Source organism: Macaca fascicularis, chromosome X, assembly GCF_037993035.2.
Source record: "Macaca fascicularis isolate 582-1 chromosome X, T2T-MFA8v1.1".
Classification (NCBI taxonomy): Eukaryota; Metazoa; Chordata; class Mammalia; order Primates; family Cercopithecidae; genus Macaca; species Macaca fascicularis.
The window spans coordinates 90,754,188-90,777,119 of NC_088395.1; the positions used below are offsets into that span (position 1 = coordinate 90,754,188).

A 22,932-nucleotide genomic window follows, 5' to 3' on the forward strand; every position below is an offset into this window, starting at 1 on the left:
ATACAGGGACATATTTAATTCATGATTTATACCAAGAGATAAACAAAGTAGTTAAAAATCACTGAAAAAAACTATTAAAAATACATCAGCAATAACAGAGAAATAATTATCCCAAAACTGAATAATGTGATTAAGTGGAATTTACCTGAACAATTGGTAATACATTTGCACTTGTGATAGGAGTGATTTTATATTCTTCTGCAATAGAAGTTGCAACAAAGCTGAATCCTTTGAAGAGCTGATGAGCGTTTGCACTGGCTGGCAAACCAGGAGAATCTAATGTCCAAATAATTACATTTAATTATAACTACACGCAGAATTCTATGATATAAAGTGTCAGAATTTCTTTAACTATAAAGGAAACCATTCAATGCTGCTATCTAACATATTACATATTTGATTTATTATATATTATCTGTCTCCTCCCATCTGTATACATGCTCCATTTTAGTCAGTAATTTTTGTCTGTTCTTTTCATTGCTGCATACTCATTGCTTAGTACATGGTAGGTATTCAATATTTCTTGAATGTATATATGAAACTGTAAAAGACCGAGTAAAATATCTGATGTCTTACCTCCTACCCCATCCTGTAAATCATTAGCATACCAAAGGACTTATAATGCAAAGAAAGAAAGAAACTTGCCACCCTTTGACCAAGTTCCTGCCTTCCTAATAAATATTTCCCATTTAAAACATCTACTTGACAGCTGCCCAAGCAATGTTTTGTATAGGATCCATATTTCCCATGGACAAACCAACTCTCTGCAAATTTACCATTCTTTTAGTTTTTACTTCAGAAGACAGTTTATTTTTAAACTATCTACTTAAAATCTCTGATTTTACAGATAAACATGCATTACCTTTAGGTGTTTTTGCAGTAAATTCAGGATCAAAACAAAAAGTATCATCTGGTTTTCCAGAAGCAGGTTTGAAAGGAGGTTGAACTTCTCTTTTATATAACTTCTAGAAGGGGCAACCAGATAACACAAAACATATTAAGACTTTAAAAATTATTATACTTTGTAAAAGAAAGCAGAACATAATATTCACAGTACATAATAGACGACTAACGATTTCATAAAATAAATTTCAACAGGTTTCAGATACCTGTTAACCAAATTCTAAAATTTTGAGAGCTAATGTTCAAAATGTAATGAGGCCAAGAAACACAGCAATGATGCCACAAGCTGAATTCACAAGGAAAGGTCAATTTTGGATATCAGAAGTTTTTGAATGCTCATTGATAATATAGCCATGCAAATACAGCACAATAACAACTAAAATGCTCAAGGCTTTCAAAATCAATAGATTATTTTTAAGAAGTACATATTTCATCTAAAATATTTTCACATAAAAACATACATTAAATGTACTGTTTAGGCTTGTATCAGATAATTGAAAAGTTTAGTCTTGTTTAACAATCTACCTTGCTAAAATCTACGCTTTTGAAAGGCATAGAAAGTTTCTAATAATACATAAAAAGCCACTTTTTTTGAAATCTATTTTTTAAAAAGCTTACAGTTCCACAGTGGGGAAAAATAAATAGGGAATTACTTTTGAGTAATTTTCATTTATTTAAATATGTAAACACGACTTCTGGTTCAATATAGCTTACTAGAAACAGCTAGTGGGTGCCTCTCTCATGATGAGTAATCCAAATAGCAAGTAAATATTGACACTTCAAGTATATTTTCTAAGAGGCCACACTGGAATTCATCAGAGAAGCGATGGAATTGGGAATCACAAAAAGAAGAGAACAAAGCCATGCCATCAGGTTAACTGAGACTGGTGTGGAGCCAGGAGATCTTTGATGCAGGGAAGGGAAGATTGAGTGAGAGACCTCCAGGATTCCACAATTCACGATTCTGTCACAGACTTTCAATACTAACTATAGGTAAGCCCCTTGAATCCCCTAGGCCTCCAGTTTAATACATGGAGCTGCCTGGAATCTGTGCAAAGGTACTGCTCAAGCCCATGTGGAATCCCATGAACTTTTGATCCCTGAGCAGCTTGGCACCGTCTGCTGCCACCCCACTAGGCAGGGAGCAGGTAGGTCGGCACTTGTGCACACCTCAAAGACAGATACTGCAGCTGCAGTACAGAAGAGTGAGCAGAATGCACGCTGCAAAGACTGCTGACCTCAGCTGTTCCCTTCTAAATGAGGCTTCCCTTCTTCAGTGTTGGGTCTACAGCACAGCTGCCCTGCCCCTACGTGTATATACTGGCCATAGCCTGGTGTTCTTCTTACAGCTCAGCTCCCAGAGGCTGGTGACCCACTCTTAAGCTCCCTCAATAGTTGTGCCCGACACCACCATCACATTTGTCACTCCTGGGCCAAGGAGACAGTGGGGAAACTGGGCACCTCTGTGTGCCCCCCAAAGTGAAATCCACTGCCGCTCCATCAGGAGGGAAGTGCAGGTGGGCCAAGCACCCCATAGCTGCCAACCTTCATTGCTTCAGCTGAAGGGGTCTGCCTTCCCCAGTGAAAGGCCAGCAGCCCTGCTCCCAACTGACTATTTCACTTGTTACCTGGAGGCCTTCTGAGAGCCTAGCCCCCATAGGCCTGTGACGGGCCTTGGGACTTCGACCACATAAGCATTCTACAGGCTGTTCTGAGAGCCCAGACCCCAAAGCATGTGATCAGCCATGGGAATCCCACCACCAGAGCATTCTGCCGTAATCTGAGAATCCCGTGGGCCCTTTTAAGAGACCAGCTCCCACAGGCCTGTGATCAGCCATAGGGACCCAATCACCTGAGTGTTTTGCTATATTCTGAGCATTCTGTGGGTGCTTCTGAGAGCCCAGTCACCACAGGTCTGCAATATGCATTGATGCGCCAACTGCCTGAGCATTCTGCAACTGCCTAAGCGTTTTGTAGGCCCTTCTGAGATCCCAGCCCCCACAGGCACATGATGTACTCTAGGACTCCCACTTCCAGAGTACTTTCCCTGCCTCTGCTTGAGAGTTCTGCCTGTGACTCCGAGAACCAGCCCATCACTCCCTATCATAGCCAGCAGCAGGATTCTAGAGACTTAACAAGTCCACTGTCCTGGTCCTGGTCCACTTCTTACAGGACTCATACATGCTGTCCGTTGGGCAATCCGGGGGATAAGGAATTGGAAGTTTGCCTAGTCCTATCCACCACTGCTAGTACATGACCATGCCCCAACCTGGAGTCTGAGCTCAGATGGACCCAACCAGACGATACTCCCACAGCTAATACCCAACTGTGTGTGCTAGAAAGTGGAGCCCCTCTGTGATATCTACAGAAAGCAGTAGCATTACCCACTGGCAAACAGGTGAGTCACAAAGCTGTGTGTATTGGACTGATTCAAGAGGTTCCACCCAGAAACCACTCCCATAGACAACTGCAAGACAAGTGTCTTCTGTGGCTATCAGCTATACTGTGGTCTAGAGATACACGGCAGTTGTGCATCTGAACTGAGAGCCATGAACTCTGAGTTAGGGGTGTGACAGGTAAATAGAACATATTGCTACCCGTCTAGGATGTGAAGCTAGTCCCCCTACTCTCTGCTGAGACCTTGGCACTGTTTACCAGGTACTCTTCCAACCATGCCTGTCAGGGCTGGTTCCCCAGTTCATCATTGGGGTATTTGTGTGCAAGCCAGGCAGTCAAGCTCTGCCTAGCTCTCTTTCCCCTCACCCCTCATGGGACAAGAAGGTCAAGGAACCTGGCATTCCACTGTCCAGCCCATCATCTGAAACAACAGAGATCACCACACAATAAACAAATATCAACTGCATACTGATCTGCTTTTGCCACAGCTGGCTTCTACTGGTAAATGCCACCTACTGCCCTATAGATTGAACTGTAAAACCCAACGTAAAAACCTGATAAGAAGTGCACGGGCCTACAGAAACAAAGCCAAGAGACTTTTGGCTACTTCCCAACCTACTCTACAGTCACATCCCCCAAGAGGGATGGCAGCAGGGGGTGAACCACATCTAAATGAAACAAATTCAAAAGCAATATGTGACAGCTTCTACAGATAAGAAGGAACTAACATAAGAACTTCAGGACTATGAAGAAAAAGAATGTAATGACATCCCCAAAGGGTCATAGTAGCTACCTACCAATGAATCTTAATCAAATGAAAACTCCGAAATGGCAGATAAAACATTCAAAATATGGATTGTAAGGAAGCTCAATGAAATCCAAAAGAAAGTCAAAAACATACAAACAAACAAAAAAATCAGAAAACAATTCAGGAGATAAAAGATAAATATATATATATTTTAAAATTCTGGAAGTGAAAAAAAAGATGAAAGGAATTTCAAAACAGAGTTGAAAACTTTAACAACATGCTAGACCACGCATAAGAAATAATTTTGAGCATGAGGCCTGGTCTTTTGAATTAAATCAGATAAAATTAAATAACAAATAATTTTTAAAAAAATGAACAAAGTCTTTGAGAAATATGGGATAATGTAAAGTGACCAAACTTACAACTTATAGACAGAAAGAAAAAAAGAAAAGAAGTTTGGAAAGCATAATTGAGGAACTAATTCAGGAAAATATCCCCAATCTTGTTAGAGATGCAGATATCTAGATATAAGCAATTCAGAGAACACCTAGGAGACACTATAGAATACAAACGTGACCTAGGGATATAGTCGCCAGACTATCCAAGTTCAATGTGAAAGAATAAATCATAAAAGAAGCTAGAGAAAAGCATCAAATCACGAATAAAGGAAACCTCATCAAACTGACAGTGAACCTCTCAGCAGAAATTTTAACAAGCCAGAAGAGAATGGGGACCTAATTTTAGCTTCCTTTAAAAAATGGCATCCAAGAATTTTATATCCAGCCAAAATCAGCTTCATAAAATGAAGACATAAAGTCATGAACAGAAAACACTAGAGGAACTTATCACCATTAAATAGACCCCATAAGAAATGCTCAAAGAAGTTCTAAAAATGAAAACAAAAGTATGTCACTCACCATCATAAAGGCACACATAAGTAGAAAGCTCAAAGATCCTATAAAACAATCATACAATTGAGAATCCAAGGCAACTAGCTAGCAACATTATGACAGGATTAAAACCTCATATATCAATATAACCTTCAACATAAATGGCATAAATGTCCCATCCACAATATGTAGACCAGCAAGTTGGGTAACAGACAAAAACCAACCATTTGCTACCAAAAAGAGACCCATAGAATAGTAAGCACATCTACAGACTTAAAGTAAATGGGAGGAAAAACATATAGCATGCAAATAAAAAACACAGCAGAGCTGAAGTAGCCATTCTTATATCAGATAAAACAGACTTTAAACCAGCAACAGTAACAAAAGGCAAAGAAGGGCATTATACAATGAAATGATAAGGGCTCAATTAAACCAAAAGATTTAATTATCCTAAATATATATGCATCCAACACCAGAGTGCTCAGATTCAAAAACAAATACTACTAGACCTAAGAAAAGAGATTGATGGCAATACAATAATAGTGTGGGACTTCAATACCAAATGACAATACTAGACAGGTCATCAAGGCAAATGCCAACAAAGAAACTCTGGACTTAAACTGGACACTAGACCAAATGGACTTTTACAGAATATTCTAATCAACAACTACAGCATATACATTTTTCTCATCTGCACATGTAACACTCTCCAAAATTGAACATATGCTTAACCATAAAGCAAATTTCAATAAATTCAAGAAAATCAAAATCACATCAAGTATCCCACTGGACCACAGTAGAATAAAATTAGAAATGAATACCAAGGGGAACTCTCAAAGCTACACAAGTACATGGAAATGAAACAAGTTGCTCATGAATGACTTTTGGGTGAACAACAAAATCAAGGCAGGAATAAAAAAAACTGCAATGAATGAAAATAGAGACACAACATAGCGAAACGTCGGAGATACAGCCAATGCAGTGCCAAGAGGAAAGTTTTTAGTGTTAAATGCCTAAATCAAAAACACAGAAAGATCTCAAATCAATGACCTATTGTTACACTACATGAAACTAGAATAACAAGAAAAACCAGACCCAAAGCTAGCAGAAAACAAAAAATAACTAAGTCTCATTTAGCTGAACTAAATGAGATTGCGATCAAAAAAAGACACAAAGGATCAACAAAATGAGAAGCTGGTTCTTTGAAATAATAAAGTTGATAGATCACTAGATGGCTTAACTAAGAAGAAAAAACAGAAGACTGTAACAAGTACAATCAGAAACTGAAAAGGGCACACATTGCAATGGATACCACAGAAATATATATAAGATGATCAGTGATAACTATGAACATGTATATACATACAAACTAGAAAAGCTAGATGTTGGACAAATTCCTGGAAACATACAGTCTCCCAAGACTGAACCAGGATGAAACAGAAAATACAAACAGACCAAAGGAATAGTGAAACTGAGCCAGCAATAAAAAATGTTCCATCAAAAAAAGCCAGGATCACATAAGTCTACAAACAAGTTTTTCCAGACATGCAAAGAAGAGCTGGTGCCAATCTTACTAAAACTGTTCCCAAAAATTGAGGAGTTGGGAATCCTTCCTAATTAATTATACAAAACCAGTATCATCCTGAAAGCAAAATCAAGTAAGGACACAACCAAAAAAGAAAACTGCCAGCCAATATTCCAGATGAACATAGATGCAAAAATCCTCAACGAAATACTAGCAAACCAAATCCAACAGCACGTGCAAAAAAATAGTTAATCATGATCAAGTGGATTTTATTCTAGGGATGAAAAGATGGATCGACATTTACTAATCAATAAATGCAAATCACCACATAAAATTATAAACACAAATCATGTGATCATCTCAATAGATGCAGAAAAAGCATTAGAGACAATTCAACATCACTTGATGATAAAAACCCTCCATATAATAGGCATAGAAAGAACATACTCCAACATCATACCAAATGTGGGAAAGTTGAAAGCATTCCCTTCAGGAACTGAAACAGGTCAAGGATGTCTACTTTTACCACTCCTAGTCACATAGTACTGGAAAGTCCTAGCCAGAACAATCAAGCAAGAGAAAGAAACGAAAGACATCCAAATTGGAAAAGAGGAAGTCAAAGTACCTCTGTTCATTGATGATATAAGATACTGAGAAAAACCAAGACTCCTCCAACAGACTCCTAGACTTGATAAACAAATTCAGTAATGTTTCAAAAAATAAAATCAACATACAAAAATCAGTAGCTTTTCTATACAACAATGATGTTCTAACTGAAAACCAAATGAAGTTTATCATTAACGATCTCATTAACAACAGCCGCAAAAAGTAAAATACCTACAAATACATTTAACCAAGAATGTGAAAGAGTTCTACAAGGAGAACTATAAAACACAGATGAAAGAAACTAGATCAAATGGACGAATGGAGAAATATCTCATGCTCATGAATTGGAAGAATCAATATCATTAAAATGACCATACCAGTCCGGGCACAGTGGTTCACGCCTATAATCCCAGTACTTTGGGAGGCTGAGGCAGGAGACTCACTTGAACCCAGAAATTCCAGACCATCCTAGTTAACATAGCGAGACCTCATCTTTACCAAAAAAATTTACATTAGCCAGGCATGGTGGCATACACCTGTATCCCCAGCTACTCAGGAGGCTGAAGTGGGAGGATTGCTTAAGCCTAGGAGGTCAAAGCTGCAGTGAGCAGTGATTGTGCCACTGCATTCCAGCCTGGGCAATAGAGAGAGATGCTGTCAAAAAAAAAAAAAAAAAAAAAAAAAAAAAAAAAAAAAAAACCCAAAAACAAACAAACAAAAAAACATACTGACCAAAGCAATATCCACATTCAGTACAATTCCTATCAAACTATGAACATCAGTCATCCTTCAGAGAATTAGAAATAACAATCCTAATGTTTACACGGAATCAAAAAAATAGCCTGAATAGCCAAAGCAACCTTAAGTAAAATTAACAAATCCAGAGGCATCACATTTCCTAATTTCAAATTATACTACAAGGCCATAGTAACTTAAACAGCACAGTACTTGTACAAAAATAGGCACATAGATCAATGGAACAAAACAGAGATCCCAGCAATAAAGCTGCATACCTATAGCCATCTGATTTTCTACAAAATCAACAACAATAAACAATGAGGAGAGAACACTCTATTCAATAAATGGTGTTGGGAAAATTGCCTAGCCACATGAAGAAGAATAAAACTGGACCCCTATCTCTCACTATTCACAATAATTAACTCAAAATGGTTTGAAGACTTAAACATAAGACGTGAAACTACAAAGGTACTAGAAGAAAACCTAGGCAAAACTCTTCTGGACATTGATCTATACAAAGAATTTATGACTAAGATCCCAAAAGCAAATGCAACAAAAACAAAAGTAGACAAATTGGACTTAATTAATTTCCTGCACAGCCAAAGAAATAATCAGTAGAGTAAAAAGATGACCTACAGAATGGGATAAAATATTTGCAAACTATGTCTCTGACAAAAGACTAATATCCAGAATCTACAAGGAACTCAAACAACTCAACAGGTAAACAAACAAACAGACCTATTAAAAGGTAGGCAAAGGATATGAACACACATTTTACAAAAGAAGACATAAAGCAGCCAACAAACATGGAAAAATGTTCAATATTACTAATCATCAGAAAAATGCAAATTAAAACCACAATGAAATATGATTTTATATCAGTCAGGAGGGCTATTATTAAAAAGTTAGAAAATAACAGATGTTGGCATGGATGTGGGAAAAAAATGGGTACATTTATACACTGTTGATGGGAATGTAAATTAGTACAACCTCTATGAAAAACCATATGAAAATTTCTCAAAGGTATAATAAGCAAAAAAATTTGACCCAGCAATCCCACTAACAGGAATGTACCCAAAGGAAAATCAATCATTATATAAAAAGGACACCTGCACTTGTATGTATCACAGCACTGTTCACAATAGCAAAGTCATGGAATCAACCTAAGTGTCCATCAATGGTTAATTCGATAAAGAGAATATGGTATATAGACACCATGGAATACTACACATCTGTAAGAAAGAACAAAATCATTATCTTTGCAGCAACATGGATGGAGGTGGAGATCATTATCCTATGTGAAATAACTCAGAAAATCAAATATCCCATGTTCTCACTTATAAGTGGGAGCTATACAATGGAAACACATGGACATACAGATGGAAATAACAGACACCAAGGACTCCAAAAGGGAGAAGTTAAAAGGGGGTTGAGGGTTGAAAAATTACCTAATGGTCACTGTTTTGTTGATGGATACATTAGAAATCCAAACCTACCATTATGCAATATCCATGTAAAAAACCCACAAATGCACCCCCAGATCTAAATTTTTTTTAAGAAAAAGAAAAATAAATACATATGTAAACATTCCACTGATTTGTTATTTAAATTAAAAGCAATAAACCTTTACTCTCCTGTGTTGGTCATACGAAATTATTCAATAACAAGCTTTCTACTTAACTTACATCCCAGTCAATATTTGCAAAAAACAGATGTCTTTTGATTTCTTCAACTCCTTCTGATCCTATAAAAAAAAGAAATGATATTTTAATTTTATGATTTTTTTAAAATCTTGCTCACTGGCTTCCAGACTGCTATCCGTAAACAGGAACACACATATTTCATACATTCCTTGAAAAGAAAATTATTTGATTTCTTATCTGGCATTTTATTAGCTGGTCCTTTCATTTTATTGCGATAAAAAATAACTAATGTTCATACTGAACTACAAAGAGTATCATGAAATATTAAACTGTCTCTCAAATCAAAATAGTATTAAACATAATACTTAAACTTAAATACATATTTTTTCACTTCCAATTTATCTTATGACCTTATATTTATATGCCAAATTAAAAGGTACAAAGGAGGCCGGGCGCGGTGGCTCAAGCCTGTAATCCCAGCACTTTGGGAGGCCGAGATAGGTGGATCACGAGGTCAGGAGATCGAGACCATCCTGGCTAACACGGTGAAACCCCGTCTCTACTAAAAAATATAAAAAATTAGCCGGGCGAGGTGGCGGGTGCCTGTAGGCCCAGCTACTCGGGAGGCTGAGGCAGGAGAATGGCGTGAACCCGGGAGGCGGAGCTTGCAGTGAGCTGAGATCTGGCCACTGCACTCCAGCCTGGGCGACAGAGCAAGACTCCGTCTCAAAAAAAAAAAAAAAAAAAAGGTACAAAGGAATAAACGGACACCGAAATTTTCACACGAGGGCATAAATAATAGGATCGCATCTGGATACAGGGAAAGGCTACCAGAAAGGGGTCAAAAAAAGTAGTTACAGAAACATAATGCTTACTTCGAAGAATATTGGGAGGGGCAAAATATCTATCTTCAAATATATAAAAGACTACCTGTATAAGGGAGAATCTGTGTATTATTTCAAAAGAAGTAACCCATAATATATACCTAATAATAGGTTGAACAGAAGCTTTCATTAACTAGACTACTTCAGTTTTAAATCATGGACATAACAGTTTACTTCATCTGAAATGCATACACAAAATGAAGAATTCTATGTATAGAAGTAATGTGCTCAAATCAAACAAGAAAACATAAAGATTTAATTATCCTCCCAAAACATGCAGTTACTTCTATAAAAGCTAAGAAAATAAGCAATACCCAATCTATTTGCTGGATTCCTTTTGAATAACATCCTTAGAAGACTTTGTGCTTCAGCACTAAGAAATTGAGGCATTCCAAGTTTTGCTCTGAAACAGAGGATTTTAGAAAGTTTCACTTCAATTTAGCCACACATTTGATTTGAAAAATCTCAAAAAGAATTTTTAAAAGTGCTTTTACAAGGGTAAATAAAGTCCTGTATATGGTAGAAGGGAACAAGACAGTGAGAAAAATGTTCTCGTGTTATTTTAAAACCGCAATAATTTTCTCAAAACTGAAAGCAAGAGATTTTTTTCCCAAAAGAAAAACATACTGTTTACACTTACTTTAATATCATATTCATGGTCTCATTTCTGTCTTTACCTTGAAATGGCAGAGTACCAGTAAGCATTTCAAACTAAAACAAACAAACAAAACATCACCACACAATTAGAACACCTTAGAATATATAGTAAGATTCTTTAGAAAAAAATTGAGACTTCTACTATATAATCATCAAACTGTAAGATCTACATGATAGTAGATCAAAATGGGACCAGAAAATTCGGTTACTTAAAGAAATATACTTCTGGTATCCCACTCTCTCTCTCTCTCTATATATATAGCTCAACTGATGGTGACTTGTAGCAGATGAAACCAACCAATTCTTCCTCAGTTCTAATTTGGCTATGTTCTCAAAGCCAAAGCAATTTGAAAATACACACAATGCATTTTCTGTTAAAACAAAGATATTCTTTTGAAGCAAATGTTTAATAATAAAGGAAAAGGAAAAATAAGCAGAAAAGCATTTCGAATTCATACATGCCCAACAAAGATTTAAACATTCTCATTCCCTCCACGTCCCCCAAAACAGGACCCAAAAAAGAGGTAGAAGCAGCAGAACACACCAGCACCACTACCCCACCCCCCGACACGCATGCCAATAGCTTTAAAAAAGAAACATACACCTTAGTTGTACACAGAAGAAGGAAAACATTTTCTCATAGAGAACTGACTGCAATGTGACTAACTAGAACATTAAATAATGGTATACACAGACTACCTCTAAAAATCATTATAGTACATTAAAGAGAAGTTTTTGTATCTCCAGTATTTAAATCTCAAACTTAGATTCAATAATAGATTTGTCCTTTAGTCTTCTACTCATTTATCTGAACTCACAATCTAAGTGAGCTTATACGTTCAAGTCTTCCCTGTATCTTAATGTCTCCCAAAATCTGCTGTTCAAGCCTTAATCTTTCTCAAACTCCAGCTTTCCTTCCCAAATCTTAAGTAATGGTAGACCACCAAAGACTGGAGGAGTAGAGGTGACAACTTCAGGGAGAGAATGAAGGATCATATACAGGACTCACATCTTCCCTCAAAGAAACTATAGGTTGGGTAGTTAATATATACATATTAAGGTCTCCAAATGATTCTGATTCTCTCTCCACTACCCCTTCTAGTTTATCACCACCCAGTGGTGAGTCATTAACCGACAGTAACCTATGCTACATGTTAGAAATTATTTTTTCCCACTTCCAAAATCAGCTGTCCTCCTCAGCTATCTCTTCTATTAACTTACCATTCTTTCATCCCCCTAAAACTCACAAATTTTATAGGCATTTTTATCTTTGACAATTCATCTCTTTTTCACCTGTGTCATCTAATTTGCTACCAAGGTTAGTAACAGATTACTTTGAAATCTCTATAATCTTACAATTGTCTTTTAAGATCTCTTTTGTCTTCCTATTTCTAGTTTCTTCCAATACAATCCACTTACATAATTCTGTCAAGGCTAATCTTCCTAAAATACAATCTTCTCTAATTTCCATACTGTTTAAGAATCTAAAAGTTTCTTCCTACCCAAAGAATCATGTGTAAATGCTTATAGGTTTATAGCTTCACTTCCTCCACCTTTGCCCTCTTTCTCCACTTCTCTAGTCAAACTGGTTCTCCAAGTCTTTGCTAATATGATCACAATACTCTCCTTCTTGACACACAACTATTTAAATTTTATCCATCCTTCAGGGCTTAATTTAAGTTCCAACTCTTCCAGTTTGCCTACATCAGCTTACATTAAATCTTCCCTGAACTCCTAAGGTACTTCTTGAGAGTTTATTTAGCTACTCCAATTGAAAAAGACCAAATATTGTACTTAGAATCAGTCCTTACCCCACAGGCCTCCTAATATGTCAGGCTTATAATAGGCACTTAACATGCTGATGTGTCATTTGGTATGCTACTCAGTGATAAATGGACAAAATGGATCAGCCCTCAAAAGCAAATTATATCTAATTCAACAGCTATTTATCTATCATCCTACTGACTACTGCAAATTCTATGCTTAATCTCATACCAATGGTCATTAAGCATCTTCTGTATTAAGCATCTACTGAAATGCTCACTATGCTTGGTACTATGGGAGATGAAAAGTAGTATAAGACATGATTCCTCTGTTCAACAGGTTTATAACCTTTCCAGGGAATGCACGGAACAATCTGACAATAGGACACTATATGGTAAGGTGCTAAGTTCTGTAACATTCAATTAAAATACCATGTAACTGATACACTCATCATTCTGAAATATAGAATCTGACAGACCTTTTCATAAGTATCAAATATGAATAGTTTATAATAACAATGCTGCCATTTACCTTTTTACTAGCAACTTTAAAATAAATCAGAACACCAAAACCTTAATTTTTATTGTATAACAGCTAGCCAATCACAAGGTTTTTGGTGTTAATTATAAATTATCAGAACCCCTTTCTGACCTGCTAAGTCCCAAAATTTGAAATAAAATTATTTTTATATTTTGAAATAAAATAAAATAATTTATATATCAATCACAGGTTGGTATAATTAAAACAAATACTGCTACTTACCATAAGAACACCATATGACCACCAATCAGCACTCTGGGAATGGCCTCTCCTATTTACTACTTCAGGAGCCATATACTCTACTGTACCACAAAATGAGTAAGCCTTCTTTTCTTGATCTACTGACTCCTTGCTGAGTCCAAAATCTATAATAACAGTATTACCAAAAAATGTGTCTGAAAAACTTCAGAAAACAGAAAACATCAAAAGAAACAAAATAATGTATTAAACATTACAATTATTTATGGATGGCCTACAATTATTCTTAAGAAAGTTCCTGTGAGATCAATAAGAGAAAGTAGCTTGTATTTCATAACAATACTCTTTAAGGTCATTTAAAGATCCCTCCATTAAATCTCATCCTCAAAATACATGCTTTCAGGTCTGCACTAGAATACAATGCAAAAAATGTGAGGGAACAACAATTAAATCAAAGCTGCCATATTGATCTAAGTTTTAAAATAGACTAAGACAAAACAGAAATAGTAACTTATACTTTTTAAAATACTAAAAAAACAAATTTTGCTTTGGCTTTGGTGAGCTTCCATTTTTGTTCAAAGCCTTCAAAGAGCTAAAGATATCAATATATAAAAATCAATCTTATTTCCTGGTATTACTAATGAACAACTGGAAGATGAAATTTTAAAAATACCATTTATAATACCACCAAAAATATCAAACATGAAATCTACAGGTATAAATATACAACTACAGCTATAAAATATATATGCAAGAATCATATGCTGAAAACTGGAAACACTGATGAAACAAATCAAAGTAGACCTAAATAAATAGGAAGATATACCATGTTCATGAATTGGAAGATTTAATGTTGTTAAGGTATGAATTCTCCCCAAACTGATATACCAATTCAATGAAACTTTAATAAAATCCCAGCAAAATTTCTTTTGTAGAAATCAATAAGCTGATTCTACAAGTTGTATAAAAAAGTCAAGAAAATAAAATAGTCCAAACAATTTTGAAAAGTCAGAAGAAAGTTAAAGGACTTCTACTACACCTGACTTCAACACTTACTATAAAGCTACAGTAATCAAGACAGTGGGGTACCAGAAAAAGGTTGGACATATATATCAACGGAACAGAAGAGTGTACAATAATAGACTAACATATACAGTTAATTTTGCTATAATGCTTCTTTTGAAAATGCAAATTTGTTCTAATGCAACTGATATCTTAGCAAACAATCTAAGTATAACATGAATTTCACACTGGCTTATGGGTGATTTTGTCTGCAGGAAACATCATATGAGCACAGAAAACTGAACCAGCTGAGCTTAAGAAAGTAGAAATACATAAAATACACATATGCACACACCTCAAACATCTACCAGCTACTTCACTGTATTTGTTATGAGCCACTCCTGTCCACCTCTAGTGTTAAAATTTTCCTTCCAGTTCCAGATAATCTAACTTCCACTACATCACTATAATTTACAAACTGTAACTTTTCTGACACCCACTTCCACAAGCAAACTTCAGGTCTTTTTCAAGGTAAGGAACTGTATTTATTGCAGTCTTTATGTATTTCTTAATCATTTAGAACATATAAAACAATGCTACCCTTTTTACTTTCTTCTCTTTTGAGTATCACTGATTAAACATTTTAAAGTTATGCCCCTTGCCCCATTTTCCCCATAAGTTCTGTGGTTTATATACTATGGATTTATGCATACTGCAGTGATTTAGATCACATACATCACATTATAACTGGCTCTACAATGTCACTTAATTTATCACAAAGGTGCAAAAACAATTCTATGGAGAAAAAGCAGTCTTTTCAACAAATGGTACCAGAACAAGTAGGATAGAGATATAGAAAAGTTCATCCTCTTACCATAAATAATTAACTCAAAATGGATCGTAAACCATGTAAAACCTAATATAAAATTTACAAAAAGAATAGAAAATCTTTGTGATCTTGGGTTATACATGAAAAGTATAATCCATAAAAGAAAAATGATAAACTAGATATCATCGAAATAAACAAAACTGTTCTTCAGAAAATGGTATTAAGAAAATGAAAAGGAAGCTACAGGAGGAGAGGATGGAGCAAGATGGCGAAATAGAAGCCTATACCATTTGTAGCTTCTGCAGGAACACCAAAGTTCAACAATTCTCTGCACACAGAAAAGCACGATCACAAGAATCAAAAATTAGGTGAGTGATCACAGTACTTAGTTGTAACTTCATATTGCTGAAAGAGGCATTGGAGAGGGTAGAAGAGACAGTCATGAATCACTGATGACACCCCCTCCCCATGCCCCAGCAGCAGTCATGCAATGAGGAGAGTCTTTGCAGATAGGGGAGGGAAAACTCAGCAACTGGGGGGCTTTACATTGAATTCAGTGCTGCCCTGTTACAGCAGAGAGCAAAGTCATGCTCGCCTCAGCCAGCACCCACATATGGAGGAAGGTTTTGTTATTTTTTATTTTTTAAGTTTTTTTTTTTTTTTTTTTTTTTTGAGACAAAGTCTTGCTCACTGCAACCTCTGCCTCTCGGATTCAAGTGATTCTCCTGCCTCAGCCTCCTGACTAGCTAGGATTACAGGCATCTGCCACCATGGGTGGCTAATTTATTTCGTGCTTTTAGTAGAGGCAGGGTTTCACCATGTTGGTCAGGCTGGTCTCGAACTCCTGACCTCAGATGATCCATTCACCTCAGCCTCCCAAAGTGCTGGGTTTATAGGCATGAGCCACTGCACCCGGCCGGAGGAAGTTTTTGGACAAGAACTAGACAGAAGGGAATTGCCCATCCCAGTGGTCTAAATTTGAACTCCTCAGCAAACCTCACCATCTTGGGCCAAAGTGCTCTGGGGTCCTAGGTAAACTTAAAAGGCAGTTTAAGATGTAAACTCTGCAATTCCTAGGCAACTACTAGTGTTGAACTGGAATTAGAGCCAGTGGACTAGGGTGGCATGTGACCTAGGTAAATACCAGTCAGGGTGGCTAAGGGAGTACTTGTGCCACCATTCCCCCAAACCCAGACAGCACAGCAACAAAAGTGACTCCTTCCTTCCGCTTAAGGAGGAAAGAGCAAAAAGTAAAGAGGACTTTGTCTTGCATCTTGGATATCAGCTCAGCCATAGTAGGACAGGACACTGTGCAGAGTTGTGAGGTTCCCATTCCAGGCCCTAGCTCATGGATGATATTTCTAGACACACCTTGGGCCAAAAGGAAACCCACTGTCTTGAAAAGAAGAACCCAGTCCTGGCAGGATTAATTGCCTGCTGATTAAAGAGCTCTTGCACCACGAACAACCACCAGCAGCAATATACCCAGGTAGTACACCATGGACCTTGGGCTCTGAGACATGCTGGCTTCAGGTGTGACCCAAAAATTGAGAGCTGTGGTAGCTACAGAAAAAAAAAAAATCCTTCTGTTTGAGAAAAGCAGACAGAAAGGTAATGCACCTTAGGCACCAGCTTGGCCACAGTGGGGTAGGCCAATAAGCAGGCTCTTGAGATCTCTGAGTCTAAGTCTAGGCTCTTGAATATCATTTCTAGATCTGCCCTGGGGCATACGGGAGCCCAGTGCTCCGAAGAGTGAATTCCCAGCCTGGCAGCATTCACCAGATGTTGACTGAAGAACCACTGGGCTTTAAGTGAACGTTGCCAGTGGCCTGGGAGAACCCCTGCTATGGGCTGCTGGTGCTGATGGCTACAGGGAGAGGTTCCTCTGCCTGTGGAAAGGGGAGGGAAGTGCAACAAAGATTCTGGGTTATGGTCTGAGTGCCACCTTAGTTGCAGTAGAATAGAACTTCAGGTAAATTTCTAAGGTATGTGACTCTAATCCTTGGCTCCCAGACAGCATGTCTGGTCCTACCTGGGGCCAGGGGGAACTCACTGCCCTGAAAGGAAAGACACAAACCTGTTTGGCCTTAACATCTGCTGATTGTAGAGCACTATGGTCTTGAGTGAAAATAGGTTTTACCCAGGTAATAGTTATAGTGAGCCAAGGGCGAGACCCAGTGTTGTGCTGGCTTGCAGTTTGATTTAATACAGTCTGAGTGGTGGCAGCCATAGGAGTGATTGCATAACCACATCCCCATTCCAGGTGGCTCAGCACAGAGATAGACTCCATTTGTTTGGGAGAAAATAAGGGAAAAGAATGAGGTTCTCCAACTGGTAATACAGAGAATTCTTCCAGAATTTATCCAAGGCCACCAATGGGTTACCTCTAGGAGCCTATAAAACTGTAGCATTATTGGGCTTGGGGTTCAACTCCCAGCGAATACCTGTAAAGTCTTCCCAAGAAGGACAGGTACAAATAAGCCTGGAGTGCGAAGACCAAATTAAAAATCTAACTCATCAATGCCCATACACTCCCAAGCATCTACAAGCAGCAAGACCATCCAGAAAAACATGACCTCACCAAATGAACTAAATAAGGAACCAGGAATCAATTCTGGAGAAACAGAGATAGATATGCAGGCTTTCAGACAGATAATTCAAAATAGCTCTGTTGAGGAAACTCAACAAAACTAAAGATAACAAAGAGAAGGAATTTACAATTCTATCAGATAACTTTAATAAAGAGATTAAAATAATTTAAAAGAATCAAGTGGAAATTCTAGAGCTGAAAAATGCAACTTGATATACTGAAGAATGCATGACAGTCTCTTAATAGAAGAACTGATCAAGAAGTGAAAATAATTTGTGAGCTTCAAGACAGGCTATTTGAAAATACACAGAGGAGACAAAATTTAAAAAAAAGGAAAAGAATAAAGCATGCCTACAAGATCTAGAAAATAGCCTAAGAGGGGCAAGTCTAAGAGCTACTGGACTTGAATAGAAAGTAGAGAGAGAAAGAGGGGTAAGAAGTGTATTCAAAGGGATACTATCAGATAACTCCCGAAACCTAGAGAAAGAAATAAACATACAAGTACAAGAAAGTTATACAACACCCAACAGATTTAAACTAAAGAAGACCACCTCAAGGCATTTAATAATCAAACTCCAAAAGTTCAATGATAAATTATCCTAAAAACAGCAAGAGAAAATAAACAAATCACATAATGGAGCCCCAATACACCTGGCAGCATACTTTTCAGTGAAAACATTATAGGTTAGGATAGAGGGGCATAACATATTTAAAGCACTGAAAAAAAATTAGTCTACACTATTATAACTGGCAAAAAGTATTCTTCATGCATGATGGAGAAATAAAGACTTTCCCAGAAAAACAAAAACAGAGATTTCATCAACACCAGACCTGTCTTATAAGAAATGCTAAAGGGAGTTCTTCAATCTGAAAGAAAAGTATGTAATGAGCAAGAAGAAATCATCTGAAGGTACAAAACTCTCTATAATAGTAAGCACAAAGAAAAATGCAGGGAATATTATTTCATTGTCATTGTGGGATGTAAATTCCTCTTAAGTAGAAAGACTAAATGACGAACCAATCAAACAATAACTACAAAAACTTTTCAAAACATAGTACAATAAGACATAAAGAGAAGCAATAAAAAGTTGAAAAGTGGGGAGACGAAGTCAAAGTGTAGTGTTTTTCAGCAGTTTTTTTTTGCATGTTTGTTTAGACAATCAGTGTTAAGTTTCCATCAGTTTAAAATAAGGGGTATTAGATCATATTGGCAAGCCTCATGGTAATCTCAAACCGAAAAACATACAATATGCAAAAAATAAAGAGAAAGAGGCCAGGTGCAGTGGCTCATGCCTGTAATCTCAGCACTTTGGGAGGTCGAGGCAGGCGGATCATAAGGTCAAGAGATCGAGACCATCCTGCCTAACACGGTGAAGCCCCATCTCTACTAAAAATACCAAAAAATTAGCCAGGTGTGGTGACAGGCACCTGGAGTCCCAGCTACTTGGGAGGCTGAGGAAGGAGAATGCCATGAACCTGGGAAGTGGAGCTTGCAGTGAGCCGAGATCGTGCCACTGCACTCCAGCTTGGGCGACAGAGTGAGACTCCATCTCTAAATAAATAAATAAATAAATAAATAAATAGAAACTAAATCACAGCACCACAGAAAATCACCTTCAGTAAAAGGAGGGCAGGGAGGAAGAAAACAAGGAAGAGCGGACCAGAAAACAACTAAAAAAATGGCAGGAATAAGTCCCTATTCATTAATAACAACACTGAATATAAATGGACTAAACAATAAAAATACATAGACTGGATGAACCCATGAAAAAACAAGAAACAATGATCTGTTGCCTACAAGAAACACGCTTCACGCATAAAGACACATACAGACTGAAAATAAAGGAATGGGAAAAGATATTCCATGCCAATGGAAACCACAAAGGAGCAAGAGCAGTCATATCATACAAAATAGATTTGAAGGCAAAAATTGCAAGAAGGGAAATGGAGGTCATTATATAATGAATGATAAAGGGGTCAATCTTGCAAGAAGACAGAAAAATTATAAATATCTATGTACCCCAAACTGGAGCATCCATATATAGAGAGCAAATAATATTATAGATAAAGAGGGATATAGAACTCAATACAGTAACAGCCAGTGACTTCAACACCCCACTTTCAGCAGTGGACAGACCTCCCAGACAGAAAACTCAACAATGAAACATCAGACTTAATCTGCACCATAGAAGAAGTGGACCTAATAGATACTTACAGAACATTTCATCCAAAGGCTGCAGAAAACACACTCTTCTCCTCAGCACATGGATCATTCTCAAGAATAGACCATATGTTACATCACAAAACAAGTCTTAATATATTCAAAAATCTGAAATAACATCAAGTATCTTCTGTGACCACATTGAATACAACTAGACATCAACAACAAGAGGAATTTTGGAAACTATATAAATACATAGAAATAAAACAATATGTTCCTGAATGACCAGAGAGTCAATAAAAAAATTAAAAAAGAAATTTTAAAAATTCTTGAAACAAATGATAATAGAAATACAACATAAAAAATCCTATGGAATACAGTGAAAGCAGTACTAAGATGGAAATTTATAGCTGAAAGTGCTTATATCAAAAAAAAAAAAAAAAACTTCAAATAGCTTTATGATGTATCTTGAAGAACCAGAGAAGCAAGCAAATTGAACCCAAAATTAATAGGAGAAAAGAAGTAATAAATATCAGGGCAGAAATAAATGAATTTGAAATGAGGAAAATAATATAAAACATCAATGAAATAAAAACTTGCTTTTTGAAAAAATAAACAAAATTGACAAACCATTAGCCAGACTATCAAAGAAATACAGGGAGAAGACCCCAATAATTAAAATTAGAGATGAAAAAGGAAGCATTATGACTGATACCACAAAAATTCAAAGGGTCATTAGTGGCTACTATGAGCAACTACATGCCAATAAATGGGAAAATCTAAAGAAAATGGACAAATTCCCTGTCACGTAAAACCTACGAAGAAATCCAAAACCTGAAGAGGTCAATAACAAGTAGTAAGATCAACACAATAATAAAAAGTCTCTCAGTAATGAATAGCCCAGGGCCTGATGGCTTCAGTGCTACATTCCTCCAAACATTTAAAGAAGAATTAATACCAATCCTGCTCATAATATTACAAAAAATAGAGCAGGAGGGAATACTCCCAAAGTCATTCTATGAGGCAAGTATTACCCTGATACCCAAACCAGACAAAGATACAACAACAACAAAAAACTACAGGCCAATATCTCTGATGAATAATAATGCAAAAATCCTCAACAAGATACTAGCAAATTGAATTCAATAATACAGCAAAAAGACTGTTCATCAAGACCAAGTGGGATTTGTCCCAGGTATGCAAGGATGGTTCACCATATGCAAATCACATAATATGATACATCATACCAACAAAATGAAGGACAAAAACCACATGATGATTTCAACTGATGTTGAAAAAGCACCTGATGAAATTCAACATCTCTTCATGATAAAAAAAAAAAAAAAAAAAACCTCAAAAAACTGGGTATAGAAGGAACATGCATCAACATAATCAAAGCCATATATGACAAACCCACTGTTAGTACCATAACGAATTGGGAAAAACTGACATCCTTTCCTCTGAGACCCGGAACACAACAAGGATGCCTGATTTCACTACTGTTAATCAACATAGTACTGCAAGTCCTAACCAGAGCAATCAGACAAGAGAAAGAAATAAAGGGTATCCAAGTGAGAAAGGAAGAAGTCAAATTATCCTTTTTTACAGATGGTATTATCTTACATTTGGAAAAACCAAAAGACTCCTCCAAGAAACTATTAGAACTGACAAACTCAACAAAGTTGCAGGATACAAAATGAACATACAAAAATCAGTAGCATTTCTACAGGCCGACAGAGAACAATCTGAAAATGAAATCCAGAAAGTGATCCCACTTATAATAGCTAAAAAGAAAATCAAATACCTAGTAATTAAACAAGAAGTAAAGTATCTCTACAATGAAACTACAAAACATTGATAAAAAGAAATTAAAGAAGACATGTAAAAAGGAACATACTAAAATGATGCAAGAAATTGAGAAAGACACACAAAAAATGGAAAGGTATTCCAAGTTTATGAATTGAAAGAATCAGTATTGTTAAAATTGTCCATACTACCCAAAGCAATCTACAGATTAAACACAATACCTTTCAAAATAGAATACCTTTCAAAATAGAATGAGATTCTACACAAAAATAGAAAAAAAAGTCCTAAAATTTATATGGATCCACAAAATACCCAGTATAGATAAAGCTACCTATGAGAAAAGAACAAAACTGGAGGAATCACATTATTGACTTCAAATTATACTACAAAGCTATAGTAACATGGTACTGTCATGAAAACAGAAACATAGGACAGGGGAATGGAATCGAGAACCCAGAGATAAATCCATGTATCTATAGTAAATTCCTTTTTGACAAGGTGCCAAGAACATACAATGGGTAAAGGACGGCGTATTCAATAAATGGTGCTAGGAAAACTGGATATGCATATACAGATGAATGAAACTATATCGCTAGCTCTTGCTATATACAAAAATAAAAACAAAATAGATTAAAAATTTACATCTAAGACCTTGAACAATATAACTACTACAAGAAAACATTGGATAAACTTGCCAGGACATTGGACTGGGCAAAGATTTCTTAAGTAATAGCCCACAAGCACAGGTGATCAAAGCAAATATGTACAAACTGGATCACATCAAGTTAAAAAGCTTCTGCATGGCAAAGGAAACAATCAATAACATGAGGAGACAATTCACGGAATAAGGGAAAATATTTGCAAACTGCCCATCTGACAAGGGATTAATAACAGGAATATACAAGGAGCTCAAACAACTCTACAGGAAAAAGTCTAATAATCCAATTAAAAAATGAGCACAAGATCTGAATAGACATTTCTCAAAAGAAAGCATACAAATGGCAAACAGGCATATGAAAAGGTGCTCAACATCACTGATCACCAGAGAAAA

At 36.5% G+C, this 22,932-nt stretch overlaps 1 protein-coding gene across 8 annotated transcripts in view; it reads right to left on the minus strand.

Moving 5' to 3' along the window:
* The window catches only part of RPS6KA6 (ribosomal protein S6 kinase A6), a 137,041-nt gene that overhangs the window by 55,411 nt on the left and 58,698 nt on the right, over positions 1-22,932 (minus strand). For all 8 annotated transcript variants that reach the window (XM_074029307.1, XM_005594038.5, XM_005594034.5 and 5 more), the window contains 6 exons: positions 13,518-13,660; positions 10,975-11,045; positions 10,649-10,737; positions 9,493-9,551; positions 863-965; positions 146-276 (listed from right to left, as the gene is read on the minus strand). In XM_074029307.1, coding sequence (XP_073885408.1) covers positions 146-276; positions 863-965; positions 9,493-9,551; positions 10,649-10,737; positions 10,975-11,045; positions 13,518-13,660 — 596 coding nt within the window. The remainder of the gene's footprint in view (positions 1-145; positions 277-862; positions 966-9,492; positions 9,552-10,648; positions 10,738-10,974; positions 11,046-13,517; positions 13,661-22,932) is intronic.